At 43.0% G+C, this 14321-nt stretch overlaps 1 protein-coding gene and 1 pseudogene across 1 annotated transcript; both read right to left on the bottom strand.

Moving 5' to 3' along the window:
• Positions 1 to 8600: 8600 nt before the first annotated feature.
• LOC114609192 (rRNA methyltransferase 2, mitochondrial) lies at positions 8601 to 9354 on the bottom strand. The gene has a single exon (XM_028753452.1). The coding sequence runs from the start codon at positions 9351 to 9353 to the stop codon at positions 8613 to 8615; it is 741 nt and encodes a 246-aa protein (XP_028609285.1). The 5' UTR covers position 9354; the 3' UTR covers positions 8601 to 8612.
• A 3181-nt stretch (positions 9355 to 12535) lies between these two features.
• On the bottom strand, positions 12536 to 13043 carry LOC114609229 (annotated as a pseudogene).
• Between the last annotated feature and the right edge of the window lie 1278 nt (positions 13044 to 14321).

Here is a 14321-nt window from a genome sequence, read left to right as displayed (position 1 = left end):
ATTTTATCTATGTTGGTGTTTTGCCTGCATGTCCGTCTGTGCAGCACGTGTGAGCCATGTATGATGAAGCCAGATGGAACCATCTGATCCCCTGGAACTGGAGTTATGATCAGTCATGAGCCTTAATGTGGCACTGGAAACTGAACCCTGGTCCTCTGGAAGAGGATCCAGTGCTCTTCACCTCTGTCCCATCTCCCTAGTCCCTTCACAAAGCCTTCATAGTAACGGAGACATTAGATAGATAGGTTAAACTGAGAAAGTCTTGGCTAAAAGCCTCTGATGATGCTCAGAGCCTTGGGTTGGTGAGGACCAGCCATCTGTTTGTAGACTCCAAGTAATTTACCTGATAGTCACAAAGGTGTCAGCTCACACCCAGAAGAGGGTGATAAATGGCTGTGAGGAATGCTAATGTTGCTGGGTGTAGAGTCTGGGAAGAGGATGTTATCACATGCCTTGAATTCCAACAGTTGGGAGGCAGGCAGATCTCTGGATCTGAGGCCAGCCTGGTCTACATAGCAAGTCCCAGGCCATCCAAGGCTGCATAGTGAGATCCTGTCTGTCAGGGGCACATGTGTGTGTGCACACTCACTGAAGATGGTCCACGACAACTTGACTCTGGACATGTAACATTCCAAATTCTCTATAGCCACTGAGGTTCTAATTAGCTCAGTAGCCGTGCAGAAGACTCAATGAAAGGTATGGGGACTTTCATCCATAGTTTTACCAGTCCGGAATTGATATAATTTTTAAAAAATAAAGAATAGGCACTGTACAAAGAAATTCAGTGGACAACTTCTCAGAGGTCAGGGAGTGAATGGCATCCCTAAGAGGAAATGGGATGTTTTAGAGTTTAAGTTGTCTGCTTTGCCTCCAAGGCTGGTGTGGAGGATGGGTTTGAACAGGTCAGAGGCAGCTCAGAAACAGGGTAGTAAATACAACCTGTTCTCCCTGAGACTGGCCATTTGGGGTGAGATGTCTGAGCCCTTAGGAGTTAGACCCTAATTGTTCTGTGAAGGCTTCTCAGGTTATTGTCAGGAGCCCAGCAGTCAGGCTGAGACTTCTGGGTAGTGAGATTGGCTTCTTATTTTCAGCCCTTTTATTTTTGTCTTTTTGTCTCTACAAGTAATAGTGACAAAGCAGAGAAAGGAACTTCACCCGGTGTGGCTGTGTCTGTATATGGTTCTTTTGTAGTTGTTTTGTTTTGTCTGAGGCATGTGTAGCCCTAGTTGTTCTAGAACTTACTCTATAGACCAAGCAGGCCTCGAACTCATAGAGATCCATCTGCCTTTTCCTCCTGAGTGCTGGGATTAAAGGTGTGTGCCACCGCACCTGGCTTTCTGTGGCTCTGGTATGAAGGTAACTGTTTTTCTAGGACTTCCATGGAGCTTTTTGAGTAATTTCATTTCTCATTTCCAGTGTGTCAGGCTGATTTTCTTTCAATCGCTCTACTGGGTTCCACATTCAGATACTGCATTGGCTTCCTTCTTCCATGTGGCTCCTTGTGTTCTACTGAAATTCATGCAGAAGATGGTGTTCTCTTTGATTTCTGTAAATATACCTATAATCACTCTTTGAATCTTTGGGAATTCATCTAATTTACTTCTGCTAGAGGTCGTCCTAGTGGAAGCCGTTATGTTCTAAGTCATCAGGGAGCCTCCATTTTAATACTTCTTGTGTTTTTCTCTTTGAGTCTTTTGCATGTGGGCTAAGTCATTGGTTGGACTTTTTTAAAAATCACCTTTATTGTTCCACTGGAAATATTTGCAATACTTGAGGGGTACTAGATTGTGATATGCTTGAAGTATCACACATACTTCTCAGCTAGACTGGGTTCACCTCAGTAGCTAGGTTCTCAGCCCATAGGTTCGTCATCTCATGACGGAGAGGAGAGTTATCCATGTAAAATACAACTGTAATGGTGGCTCTACCAATACATCACTAGACAAAAAAGTTTACTATGCCAATTCCAATTATTGAGTACCTTAAGATACTGATTACTGTTGGTATATATAGAAAGGAAACAGAAAAAGAAGACTACTAATTGGTATGATAAAGAAAAAAATGCAGAATGGAAAAGTTACTGTCATTTTGACATAGGATCTCATGTAACTCAGACTGCCTTGAAATTCCCACATAGCTAAAAATTATCAGGAATTCTTGCTCCTCTTAGCTTTATTTATAGGCACGCACCACCTCACTAGCCTAAAATTACATTTTAAATTAAAGTGATTTTAAAAAAGGCTGTTGCATTGATGCATGGCTTAAGCTTGCCTGGAGCACATCCTCCTCCTGCCATGGCTTCTCAGATTCTGTGAGCAACGGAGCAAAGCTTTGTAGAGAATTTGACCTATTACTCTTCTGGGAAAGTATTCATGAAATAAAGGGAATTAAAGGTATTCAAAGATACATGAGAGAAAAGTGTAACTAGCAAATGCACCTTTTAAGATAGAGAAAAGTTAAGCAGAACACACGTGTCACAAGACTTGGAGCTCCAGAAAAGAATGTGGGGACCTCTGGGCTAAGAAATTATATCAGTATTTTCCAACTTGGAGAGAAACTTTTGGGGGATTAATAATTCCCAGAAATAACTTGTCACATGTAGACTGCTTTCTCTCTGTTATCACCAATTTCCAACAAACTTCATAGATGAGGGCAGACAGTACCTTCTATATTTAAACTTTTATTTCTTTAGTAGCAATTAAGATATCATAGTATTCTGGGCTGTGGTGGCACACACGTTTGACTCCAGCACTTGGGAGGCAGAGTTAGGTGGATTTCTGTGAGTTCAAGACCAGCCTGGTCTACAGAAGGAGTTCCAGGACAGCCAGGGCTATACAGAGAAACCCTGTCTCAAACAGACACACAAAGATAACATAGTATTCTGTCTTCAGTTGTGCTGAAGTCATCAGTTGCTATGGGTAATGGCATCTGCTCCTTCCTTATGTCAATCTTTATAATTTCCATATATTGGAAATAAAAAATATGTCTTATCATAATTACATTACTTTTTTTTTCTCAAATTTTTTTTTATTTCTTTTTTTGAACATGAAATGCTTTTTTATAGCATGTTTTACAAGGGGAGGGGGTAAGAGGGTCCAGGTGGTAGAAAAGTACAAAATCTTCTTGGCCTGTGCCTTGAAACATGTCATGGTCTATATGGTACACTGCCTTGTATTATGATCTACCTGCAGTTCTTCAGAAGATATGGTACACTGCTTGAGTTATGGTCTCCCTGCTATTCTTAAGAAGACAATTACATTACTTTTGTTGTATAATAATTGCATTCTTTCCCTTTTGCCGCTGCCCCAGACCTTCTTTCTGTAATTTTTAAATTTTTATTTATTTATTTTTTAAAGATTTATTTTTTATTTTATGCATATGAGTACACTAACATTGCTCTCTTCAGACACATCAGAAGAGGACACCAGACTCCATTACAGATGGTTGTGAGCCACCATGTGGGTGCTGGGAATTGAACTCAGGACCTCTGGAAAGAGCAGTCGGTGCTCTTAATCACTAAACCATCTCTCCAGCCCCTTTCTGTAAATTTTACTTTTATCACAAATCCACAAAATAGGGAAAATTGTTTACATGCGATCATTTTTATTCCTGAAAACTGGACAAGACAAAACACAGTGGACTAGGTCAGGATTTTTGTAGCACAGTTATCATTTCATAAGAGGTGGAGTCCTGTTCATGTGGGAAGGTTATTTGGTCTTATTTGTAGAACTTTGGAAAGCTGAAAGACAGGAGCCATGAAAGCCAACCTACGTATTGGTATTCACCAGTAACGAATGCCGACTGAAGAATGAGTAAAAGGAGAAGGACTCAGCCTGGATGTTAATGCCTTTCCTTCCACAAAATCACTCTGTGACTGTGACTCGGAAGGAACACATTCTAACTACATTTCAGAATTTGTTATTAGGAAATCATACTCAAGAAAAAAATCCTGATGAATTTAATGCCGATGGAAAATTATTACTCAACATTAGATGTGAAAAAAAATCTTATTAGCCATCAAAGTGAAGTTTTCAAACATAAGGCTACAGCCAGCGGTCATGCAACTCCTGCTCGGAGTGAAAAGGTCCAAGCTATAGAACAGAGTTGTTTTTTAAAGATCGTTCTCTTTTTGTAGATTTATTTGTTTATTTTATGTGAGAATACTGTTGCTGTTTTCAGACACACCAAAAGAGGACATTGGATCCCATTACAGATGGATGTGAGCCACCACATGGTTGCTGGGAATTGAACTCAGGACATCTGGAAGAGCAGTCAGTGCTCTTAACCGCTGAGCCATCTCTCCAGCCCTGGAATAGAGTTTTAAATACTCTGTATGCAGGATGCCACCCTGAATCTTAAGATGATCATCTTACAAGATGGCGAGAGTGTAGGACACAGTCGCTGTGAGTGAAATGTTTACAGGAGACTGTTCTACAATGCCTTGTCCCTTTTGTCTCCTCAGACATCTTTCTCTGAAGATAATCACGGTGAGTTCAGTGATTGTGATAAACTGTATATGAAGTCCACTGCTTCCAGACATGATGGTATGCATATAAAACACTGTATCCATAATAAAACTGACAAAAAAGTTAGGAGTGATTTATATCTGTCCCAATTTCAGAGCACTCATAAAGAGAGAAATGCTTTGTGTGTAATGAATGTGGCGATGCTTTCTTGGAGAAATCACATGTCACATGACAGCTGAGGGTACACATGGGAAAGGAAGTCTTCCAGTGAAACAATTGTGGGAAAACCTGGGAGAAGTCAAACCCATGAAACATCGGAGATCGCATACATGAACCCCATGGATACAGTCAGTGTGGGAGAGCCTTTAGCTACATGTCAGCTCTCATGTTACACTAGAGAACACACACAGGTGCTACATGTGAGAAAACACTTTACCAAAAGTCAGACCTCCCAAACATCAGTGCGCGCATGCACACACACACACACACACACACACAGCTGAAACCCTATGAATGTCACACATACAGAACATCGTTTTGTATGAGTTCATACGTAGAGAATACATGAAAGGGCACACATGTGTGAGAAACCCTTTCTATGTCCAGATGGTGGGAAATCTTTTGGTCAAAACCCACATCTTACACAGCACCAGAGAATTCATAAAGGGAACAAACTCTATGTTTGTAAATTGTGTGGGGAAAGTTCCTGCCACGAAACATTACTCACCAGGCATCAGATAATTCATACAGGACTGAAACCTTCTGGATGCTGTGAATGTAGGAAGAACTTCTGCTTCCAGTCAGACCTCACAGCACATGGGGGGACTCACACACAAGCGGAACCCTTTATGTGTCCAGGATTTGGGAAATTCTGCATCCATAAGTCAATGTGAGAACACATACAGGGGAGAAACCGTGTGAGGGGCATACATGCGGAAAAATATTTTACAATGAACCATACCCAACTAAACATAGTAGGACACACACAGGGGAGAAGCTATATGAACATAGTAAATGTTGGAAACACTTCTGCCACAAGTCATGGCTTCAGAGCCCAGAACCAGAGAACTCACATGGGGAGACACCCCATGAATGTATTCAATGTGAAAGAGCACTCTGCATAAGTCAGCTCCAATTGTACAGCAGAGAATCCACACAGAAGAAGAGCGCTACAAATGCAATGAACATGGAAAACGTTTCCGTGTGCAGGCAGGGCTTTACATCAGAGCAAACACACGCAAACATATGAAGGTGGGAAACCCTGTAGTCACAAACCATCCCTCTACATCCAGCACATCACAGGACTCACGCAGGACAAATCCTGTTGGTGTTCTGTTAATGGAAAAATCTTTTACAGTAAATCAGACCTTGCTAAACAATTCCCACATAGGAGAGAAACCAAATGAATGTGAAATGTGTGGGGAAACCTTTTGTCAAAAAAATCAAACCTCACTGTACGCCAGAAGTCACACACAAGAAAAGAGTCATATGGACAGAATGAATATATGAACGTATATCTACACACCAGTATCTGTACTACACTTCAGAGTCCACACACTAGAAAAATACCCATTTCTACGTCCTTAAGCCTGGAAATCATTTGATTTTGATGAGCTTTAAAGGTAGATAATTAAATAATACAATAACCCTAAAAATCTATGTAGGCATACATTTATTACAACCTACTTTTAATAAGGGTTCACTATCTCCTCTAGCCCACCACCCAGCAGAGGTAGTGGAAGAGAAAAGTTATTAAGATATGGGGGTCGTGGACAGTAGTTCTCTGTGGGCAAGCTCAATCTTCTTTCTCAGCAGTTCAGTCCCATAGCAAACACCAAAATTCAATTCAGCAGCCACAAGCCCATCTTCTAGGCAGGCAAACACAGGCAGCAGTAGTTCAATCCTGAAGAAACCACCAGGCTCACCAAATGGCCTAAAGCAAGGCTGTAGAGGTGGCAAGCTCCTGCAGGAGGCTCATAGGAAGTTTTTGGGCAAGTTTCTCTCAATGGCAGCATTACCACAAGTTGAGATCAACAGCGCAAACCAATACATGAGTGTAAGGCAAACCAATAAATACATGAGTGTCTTTTAGTGAAGAATAGCAAGGCTGAGCAAACCAAACCAATGCTCAGCTGTCTGTGGGGTCATATTTATACTCCTTCATCACAGGTCCTTTCATGTGTTTGCTATATCAAAACATCCTTTTACCCGTGTCTGCTTCAGGAAAACAGTCTTTGACGTGTTTGCTTTTTCAAGACATCCTTTTACCTGTGTGCTCAGCAAAATATCATTTGACGTAACTAATTTTTCAAAGAAACTAGGAATTTCCACTTCACATCTACGGGAAGAGTCCTTAATATGTGTAGGCCTTTCTTATATCCAAGTGCTAAAACATAGAAAATGTCTTTTGATTTGGGGCTGTACAGTTCATTCTGTCTATAGAATACTTGCCAAGCATGTGTAAGACCCTTCATTAATTCCCCAGCACCAAGGGCCTATATACATGTTCCCTGTGTACAGTGGAACTTAGAGTAATTGATAACCTAGCTTAAATGGACACATTCTATCAAAACTCATTCAAGGATAAACTCTGAATGTGTATATGGGCATATTTTAAGAATTTAATTAGTATTTAATAATCTTCCAAACATAAAATTCTAGAACTAGATGAAATCACTGGTGAACTCTACCAGACATCTTGGGTAGAAATCCCAGCAGTTCTATTTTTTTTCAGAATGTAACAACAACAATAACAACAAAAGACATGCTCCCTGCCGTATTGCTCCATGTGGTCAGTAGCACGCAGAGCCTACGCAGAGCCTACGCAGACATTTCAAAAGTGAAAACTACTGTGCCGTCTTCTTTCTTGTTGGTTCTTCTTGAGGCAGTGGAAGGGGAAGAGTGTTGGCAGAGGGTAAGACTTTGTCTTATGAGATATTTAGGGTTGCTGTATAACAATAAGAAAGTTTACTTATCTAAGTTTAAGTTACCTTGTTACTACTGTAGCTGGCCTGACTTCTGTGCTCCTCTGAGGCCAGAAACTGCAGTCTCCCGCATTTAACACCTCATCCTAAAACAGCAAGGGATTAAGTAAATAGCCTTTGTACTATCTCAGCAGGAACTGAGTGGCTCTAACTTTCAGCCTGCTAGTAGGACGTCAGGAAGAAAAAAGGTGATACTTTGAAAAGTTTATTACTAAGTTGTAAAAAGTTTCCTATGAAAGCTATCTAAGGGGAAAAGCGGAAAGGTCCTAAGCAGGGAAAGGGAAAAATTTATCTCATCTCTTTGTCCTCAGCACTTATACATCTTTCAGAATACATGATCACATGTTAAAAAGTTCATCACAGGTTCACACATAAAATTCTAATCATAAATCAAAATAGAAGTTTACAACAGAGAATGTTTACATGCATATCCATTAGGAGTAATTATCTGGCTAAACATCAATCACCTGTCACAGCTTCACAGGTTCATAGAAAGTTGAAAACCATAGCTAAGTTATTAGTGAAGTTTTGTATAGATAAACCCAGTCAATATTTTATCTTCTCTTGTAGCGTCTATAATAAATCATTAGTTCCCTTTTATGACCTTTGGTTAATTGTTTTTTTTTTTTTTTTTTTGCTGTTTACTGGCTTCTTCCTCGGTCTTGCTCACCCGCTTTCTCATACAACTCAGGCCCGCCTGCCTAGGGAAGGCTCCGCCCCCGCAGGGCAGGGCACGCCCCGCCCCGCCCCGCCCATCAGTCACTCATCAAGACAATGTCTCACACTCCGCTTGACCGCAGGCTGAGCCGATGAAAGCAATTCCTCAGTCCGATTCTTTCTTCCCAGACACAGGCAGGTTTGTGTCAAATTGCCAGAAACTAACCCTGCCAATATATGAGTTCATATTGTGCACATTATGTGTGTGCGAGCATATGAGAGGTCAGGGCCAACTTCCAGGGGTTAGTTCTCTCTTGCTGCTGCAGGGGTCCCGGACACTCCACTCAGGGCATCCGGTTTAGCAGCAAGCCCCCTTTACTCACTGAGCCATTGTACTGCCCATCCTTAGCACTTTTTCACGCCCCGGAGGTGCCTCAGGGTGCTGTTCATATCCACAACGCTTGGATCCCCGGGCCGGAAGCGCTCCCGGAAGGGGAGGCCAGACTCACTGCTTCGTCGAGCCTCTCCTCGCACGGTACTGTGTGGCTAACAGGTACACCTCTGAAGACTCTTTCCTGCTGGCCTCCGGCTTCACGACCTTTGTGCTCTGGAATTCTTGGGTCAGTCTCTTCTGCAGCAGGTGGCTTTTACTTCCGGCCCAGGTTTTACACAGCAGTGTCCCCCCGGGATGCAGGATATCCACAGCCATGTCCACAAGGGTAAGGCACATGCTAATGAGTCTGTCATGATCGAGGTCTCGGATGCCAGTGGCATTCGGTGCCATGTCACTCAGAATCACATCTGCTCTCCTTCTGGGAAGCAGTTCTAAAATTCTCTGTAAAGTTCTGGGGTCAGTCACATCAGCAGGGCAAAGAAAGGTTGCTCCCGCCAGAGGGAATATGTGAAGAAGATCGACCCCCAGCACGAAACCCACGGGGGAGCTGGAATCTGCGCCTGTGGCATTGACGCTCTGTACTGCCACCTGACTCCAGGCTCCCGGAGCGGCCCCGCAGTCCAGCACCCGGAGACCAGGCCTGAGGATGTGATGCTTCTCATTCATCTCCAGGAGCTTGAAGGCGCTGCGGCAGCGGTAACTCTCCACCTTTGCGGCCTTCACAAACGGGTCCTTTAGATGCCGCATCAGCCACAGGTGCTCAGCGCCCGTCCGCCCCTTATAGTGACACACTGCTGTGTGCAACCTCCGAACCTTAAGGGGAACGCCTACCAGCTTCGGAAGCCCGGCCATGGTTGCTTGCTGACCTGGTTAATTGTTTTACAACCTCTTGGAATGTGCTCTGAGTAGGAGAAAGTCTGGTTACTATCTAAGAGGCAATTAACTGATGACACATGGGAGACTGACAGTTCTCATTGCACTGATTATCTTTGATTATCAGAAAAGGATTTAATAGCAGTCCCACTTAAAAAAGAGATTAATAATCACTGATATAATTTTAGGAATTCTTATAGGGTCATCATTAAGACTTAAGAAGTCATCAGTTTGTTTATATAGCATCAGTACAAGACAGTATATCTTTGTAGATCTACAGAGATCTGCTCAAAAGAGATCTGCTCAGAAAGGATGGGTGATTGTTATATATGTTTAATAATAACAGGAAAAGCATATCGATAGCAGGAATCTTTCCTAAAATGAATTCTCTTGGGCCTTGTCTATAGAGAGAGTCTGTCGTGGACTGATCTGAAGCAGACCATCTCAGGAAGATTACCTGCTAGTTATTAACTAGTCCTAGTATGCCTCCTGACACTACTGGTAATCTGTCATGAAAATGATGAAGAAATCCTCAACAACTCATCAAATCAACTGTGCACAAAACTAATTCATTCAGTGTCATCATGGGGGATTGGGTACATAGCCATCTTTACATGAGGCTGGTTCAACATTGAATGATCTGTGAAACCTATCACATCAATAGGCTGATAGCAAACGGTGATCATATTGATATTGATCATATCAATCGATGCCAAACAGTCTTGTGATGATATTCAATACCTACACATGAGAAAACCTCTCCACCAACAGAATATCTATGGGAAAGGAGCTTCAGTATAGGAAAGGATCATTACACTACAGCTAGCATCATGTTTTAAAACAGATTTGCGCTCTCTCTCTCTCTCTCTCTCTCTCTCTCTCTCTCTCTCTCTCTCTCTGTGTGTGTGTGTGTGTGTGTGTGTAACACTATAGAGGTGAAAAGGGCGGAAGGCGGAGGAGGACCCTGGAGCTCGCGTTGCAGACGACTGTGAGTTGCCGAATGTGGGTGCTGAGAACCGAACTCTCTCCTCTGAAAGGACAACAAGCACTGTTAACACCAAGTCATCTCTCCAGACCCCAAACGTCACACTCAATGGCTCAAATATAGAAGTGTCCTCGCTGAAATAAGGGAAAATGCAAGGATGCCCCTTTCACCACTGCTTCTAGCAGCTTTCTCACAGCCCCAGTGAGTGCAGTAAAACTGCTTCTAGCAGCTTTCTCACAGCCCCAGTGAGTGCAGTAAAACGTGTCATTTTTAATAGATCGAATGGTTTTGAAAATTTGGAGGATTCTTCCCAGCCAGCCCAGCTCCTCATCCCACAATAGGAAAATTTAGTTGAGAGGCAAAGTATGGAAGCCAGAAGGTAACTATTCTAAAAACTGGCTAAGGATGAGGGCTGCCACCATAAAGTCCATCTCGTCCAGGAGCTGATGCACTGGTGATGCTCCTGACGTGTTTCTAGCTTTTTTTTCAAGTTCTGAAAGGAAAGAGCACTTCTCAAGCCGAGTATGTCACCAGTTTGTTATATATTGTTCAGGGGACAGGCCAGAGTGGGTGATAGCCGCCTGAGGCCCTCCTGTTGCCTTTTCCTGCTGAGTGTGGAATTCTGGTACCCTGCCCCCTGCCTGAGTTTCCCAGTGTTAGACTACAGTCTAGTGGGATTTGTGTCAGCCCTTCAGACTTGGTTACTTACTACTTAGTGGGGCACCCACAAAGAGAAGAGTGGGGAACTTGTCCTGATGGAACATAAGTACATCTGTCTTTTAAAAATTAATAGATCTGTTAATTAAAAAATTTAAAAAGCAAACTAAATGAATACTCTCTAAATAAAACTTCCCAATAGGATAAGCTGGAATTTTAGCCCCCAGTTGCATACCCCATGACAAGCAGTAAATGGCCTGACTCAGGTCCATGTGGCTATTAAAGTCCCCCATAGTGAAGACAACTTGTCTTACACTAGATTAGATTCCAATCAACCTGAGAAAGCGTTAAGTTCAAAGGAGTTCCTGGGCCCACTTAACACGGTCTGCTTCCAGAGTAGCCTCCCTGACCAAGTTGGATCCCCCAAGTCATCTACATGCTGTGAGTTTTCGAACACGCCCTTTCTGATATAGTTGAAGCTAATCACTGTCTCTTAAGTACTATTCTATTTAGAAGTATAGAAGAACTAGGCCAAGGAGACGGCTCAGTTATGAAGTGACTGTCACATAAGCACGTGTAGCTAAGTTTGGGCTACAGCAGCCATGTAAAAAGCCAGGCACAGTTACACGACTCTAACCTCAGCACTTCCGAGTGATGTTCCTATTGCTCTGATAAAACACCATTGCCAAATCATGGGGAGGAAGGGTTTATTTCATCTTACAGTTTACAGTCCTTTATAAAGGGAGGTCAGGGCAGGAACTCAAGGCAGAGCCTGGAGGCTGAAGCATGCCATGGAAGAACACTGCCCATTGAGAAATATTTTTAAAGTGTTCAAATCCTTAGCCACCAGGGAAATGCAAATTTAAAATTCTTGGAATTTCATCTTATAGTTAGAATGGCTAAGACAGAAAAAAATACGATGATAAATGCTGGTGTGTATTTAGGGAAAAGGGGCACTTATTCTCACTCTTGTCGGGAGCACAAACTGCTAATAGCCACGATGGAAATATCAGTAAGTGTGGAGGTTCTTCAAAAAGCTGGAGACAGATCCACACGACCCAGCTATACTTTAGACATATACTCGAAGGCCTCTGTATCTTACTGCAGAGATAGCTGCTCATCCTTGTTCATTGCTACCTCCTGAACAGTAGCCAGGAGACAGCAACAGCCTAGATGTCCATCAATGGATAAAGAGAATGTGGTATGTTTACACAATAGAATGGTATTGTTAAAAATGGAATTTTAAAATCTGTAAGTTAAAGGATGAAATAAAGAATGATATTTTGAGTGAGGCAAACCAGACGCAGACAAAAGTTATGTTCTTTCTCATTCGTGGATAGTAGCTTCTTATTTTTAAAGTCATTACCCACCAGGGGTTTAATTCTTTTAGGTCAGCTCAGAAAGGAGCCATGCTTTGTCCCCATCCAAAGGAAAAGATCTGCAGGGTACCCTGGGAATGTCCAAGCCCAGAAAAACCAAGGGGTAGTTCCTGAGCAAGTAAGAGAAGTGGGTCCTAGGCTCAGGGAGCCTCCTCTTCTTCTTCACTCTCCTCCTCCTCACTCTCATGATACTGTCTGTGATTGGTGTTGACAAAGAGATCAGAATCATCTTCAGAACCTGACCCTTCTCCTGACAGCTGTGGCTCAGCAGGAAGTTCTGGCTGACTCTCTCTGTTCATATTATTTTGTCTCTCAGCTACCTCAGAGAAGGCTTCAGGCTGGTGACTCTCCATCTGTAGAGAGGGACGAATGTGGTTCTTGCAGAGCACGAAAGAGATCTCAGCCTTCACTTTTTCTCCTTTTTTCAATAGGGTCAATAATGAGGAAGTCCCCTCTCTTGATCCAGATGTTCTTGCTGTATTTGGAGGGCATGCTCACCAGGAAGTGCTGCTCTTGCGCTGTCTCTACCTCATGCAGATTGTTCCTAGGAGTCCTGAGAACTTTCACTGTCTGCTGTTGGTCAGAAGGCACCATGTACCATCCCAACCCCTCCTGCACCACATGCTTCCTCTTGCTGGCCTGAGACATGCTGGCTTCATGTTAGGGTGCACGGACTGTCAGCTCTTCCTCCAGAATTATTAGGATGCCAGTCTTAGAAGTCAGAACTGCTTTCAAAAGAAGCAGCCTTATACGAGAAAGCACTGCCTTGCCCTCTCGGGACTACACAAGCAAGCTTTGTTTTCCAGGTTGACCGTGAAAGCAGCTGATCTACGACTCACCTCAAGAGTGAGTCAACAAAAAGCGAAGAAATGCGACTTGCAGGTGGTCACGATGGTTTGGATGCTCGGCCTCAAACCTCCAGTGTTCCTATCTTCTGTCTGCAGGCTTGAGGTGATAGACCTGACTCTCTGATATTAGCGTTTAATCTTCTGATATGTGTGTTCCATTAGGGATACCCATAGCTTAAGGATTTATTAAGGGGCCATTTATGGAGAGCGGTCTTCAAGCAGTAAGAGGTGGAAAGGGGAATAATGGAATAGGAAGTGTTAAATTCGGTTGGGAGCAGGAGAGCAGGGTAGAGGCTGGACTATGTGGAGAGATAACTAACACTAAGGCCTTTTGAAAGAGCCACATGGAAGCACACTACTACTATAGGAGCTACCTAAAAACACGTTAGAAAATAATATGTCCAAGACCAGGAGGGGTTATCTTTTTGAGCTGCTGGCCAATGGGTAATATAGACCCTCAACCACAACAGGCTACTGTCAGTGTTCTTGTCTGTCCTCCAGAACTTGACAGTTAGACCCTGTTGCTGAAGACATCACTTATTTGAAGTACTGGAATTGAGGAAATCAAGTAGACACTCATCTGTCAATTCCATGTCAATTTCATGTCCATTTCATCTTTCAATGTGCCAGAAGCTGCTATGTATGCTACCAGAGAAAACTAACTACAACAGCTGGCCTGGTAAGACATGTCCACTGTGCAATACTGGCACAGATGTTCTCTGAGTCATGAATCACTTTCTGCTTAGATCTGAGGTCTACTTCACGAGACAGACCCATAACTGGAACAGCTAAAGGGGCCAAGAACCTGCTCTATGGTATGCCATAGGTAATAGGGCCTAGGGAAGAACCCAACCCTCACCAGAGAAGCTTCTCTTTGCAGTAGACAGCCATGAATACAGAAACCCTTAACTGGTCAATATTTGATCCTGGATTGTGCAGCACTAAGCCTAGGTGGGGCAGTGATCTTCATGGAAGAGGGGCAGAAAGACTGTAAGGCCCAGAGGTGGTGGACAACACCAAAGAAATGTTTTCCCTACACAACAGGGCAACTGTGCCAGCATGCTACACCCTACACAAC

Source organism: Grammomys surdaster, unplaced genomic scaffold (genome assembly GCF_004785775.1).
Source record: "Grammomys surdaster isolate TR1022 unplaced genomic scaffold, NIH_TR_1.0 125950, whole genome shotgun sequence".
NCBI lineage: Eukaryota > Metazoa > Chordata > Mammalia > Rodentia > Muridae > Grammomys > Grammomys surdaster.
The sequence above is the reverse complement of the archived record's forward strand: the minus strand, read 5'-3'. Positions and strand labels throughout refer to the sequence as shown.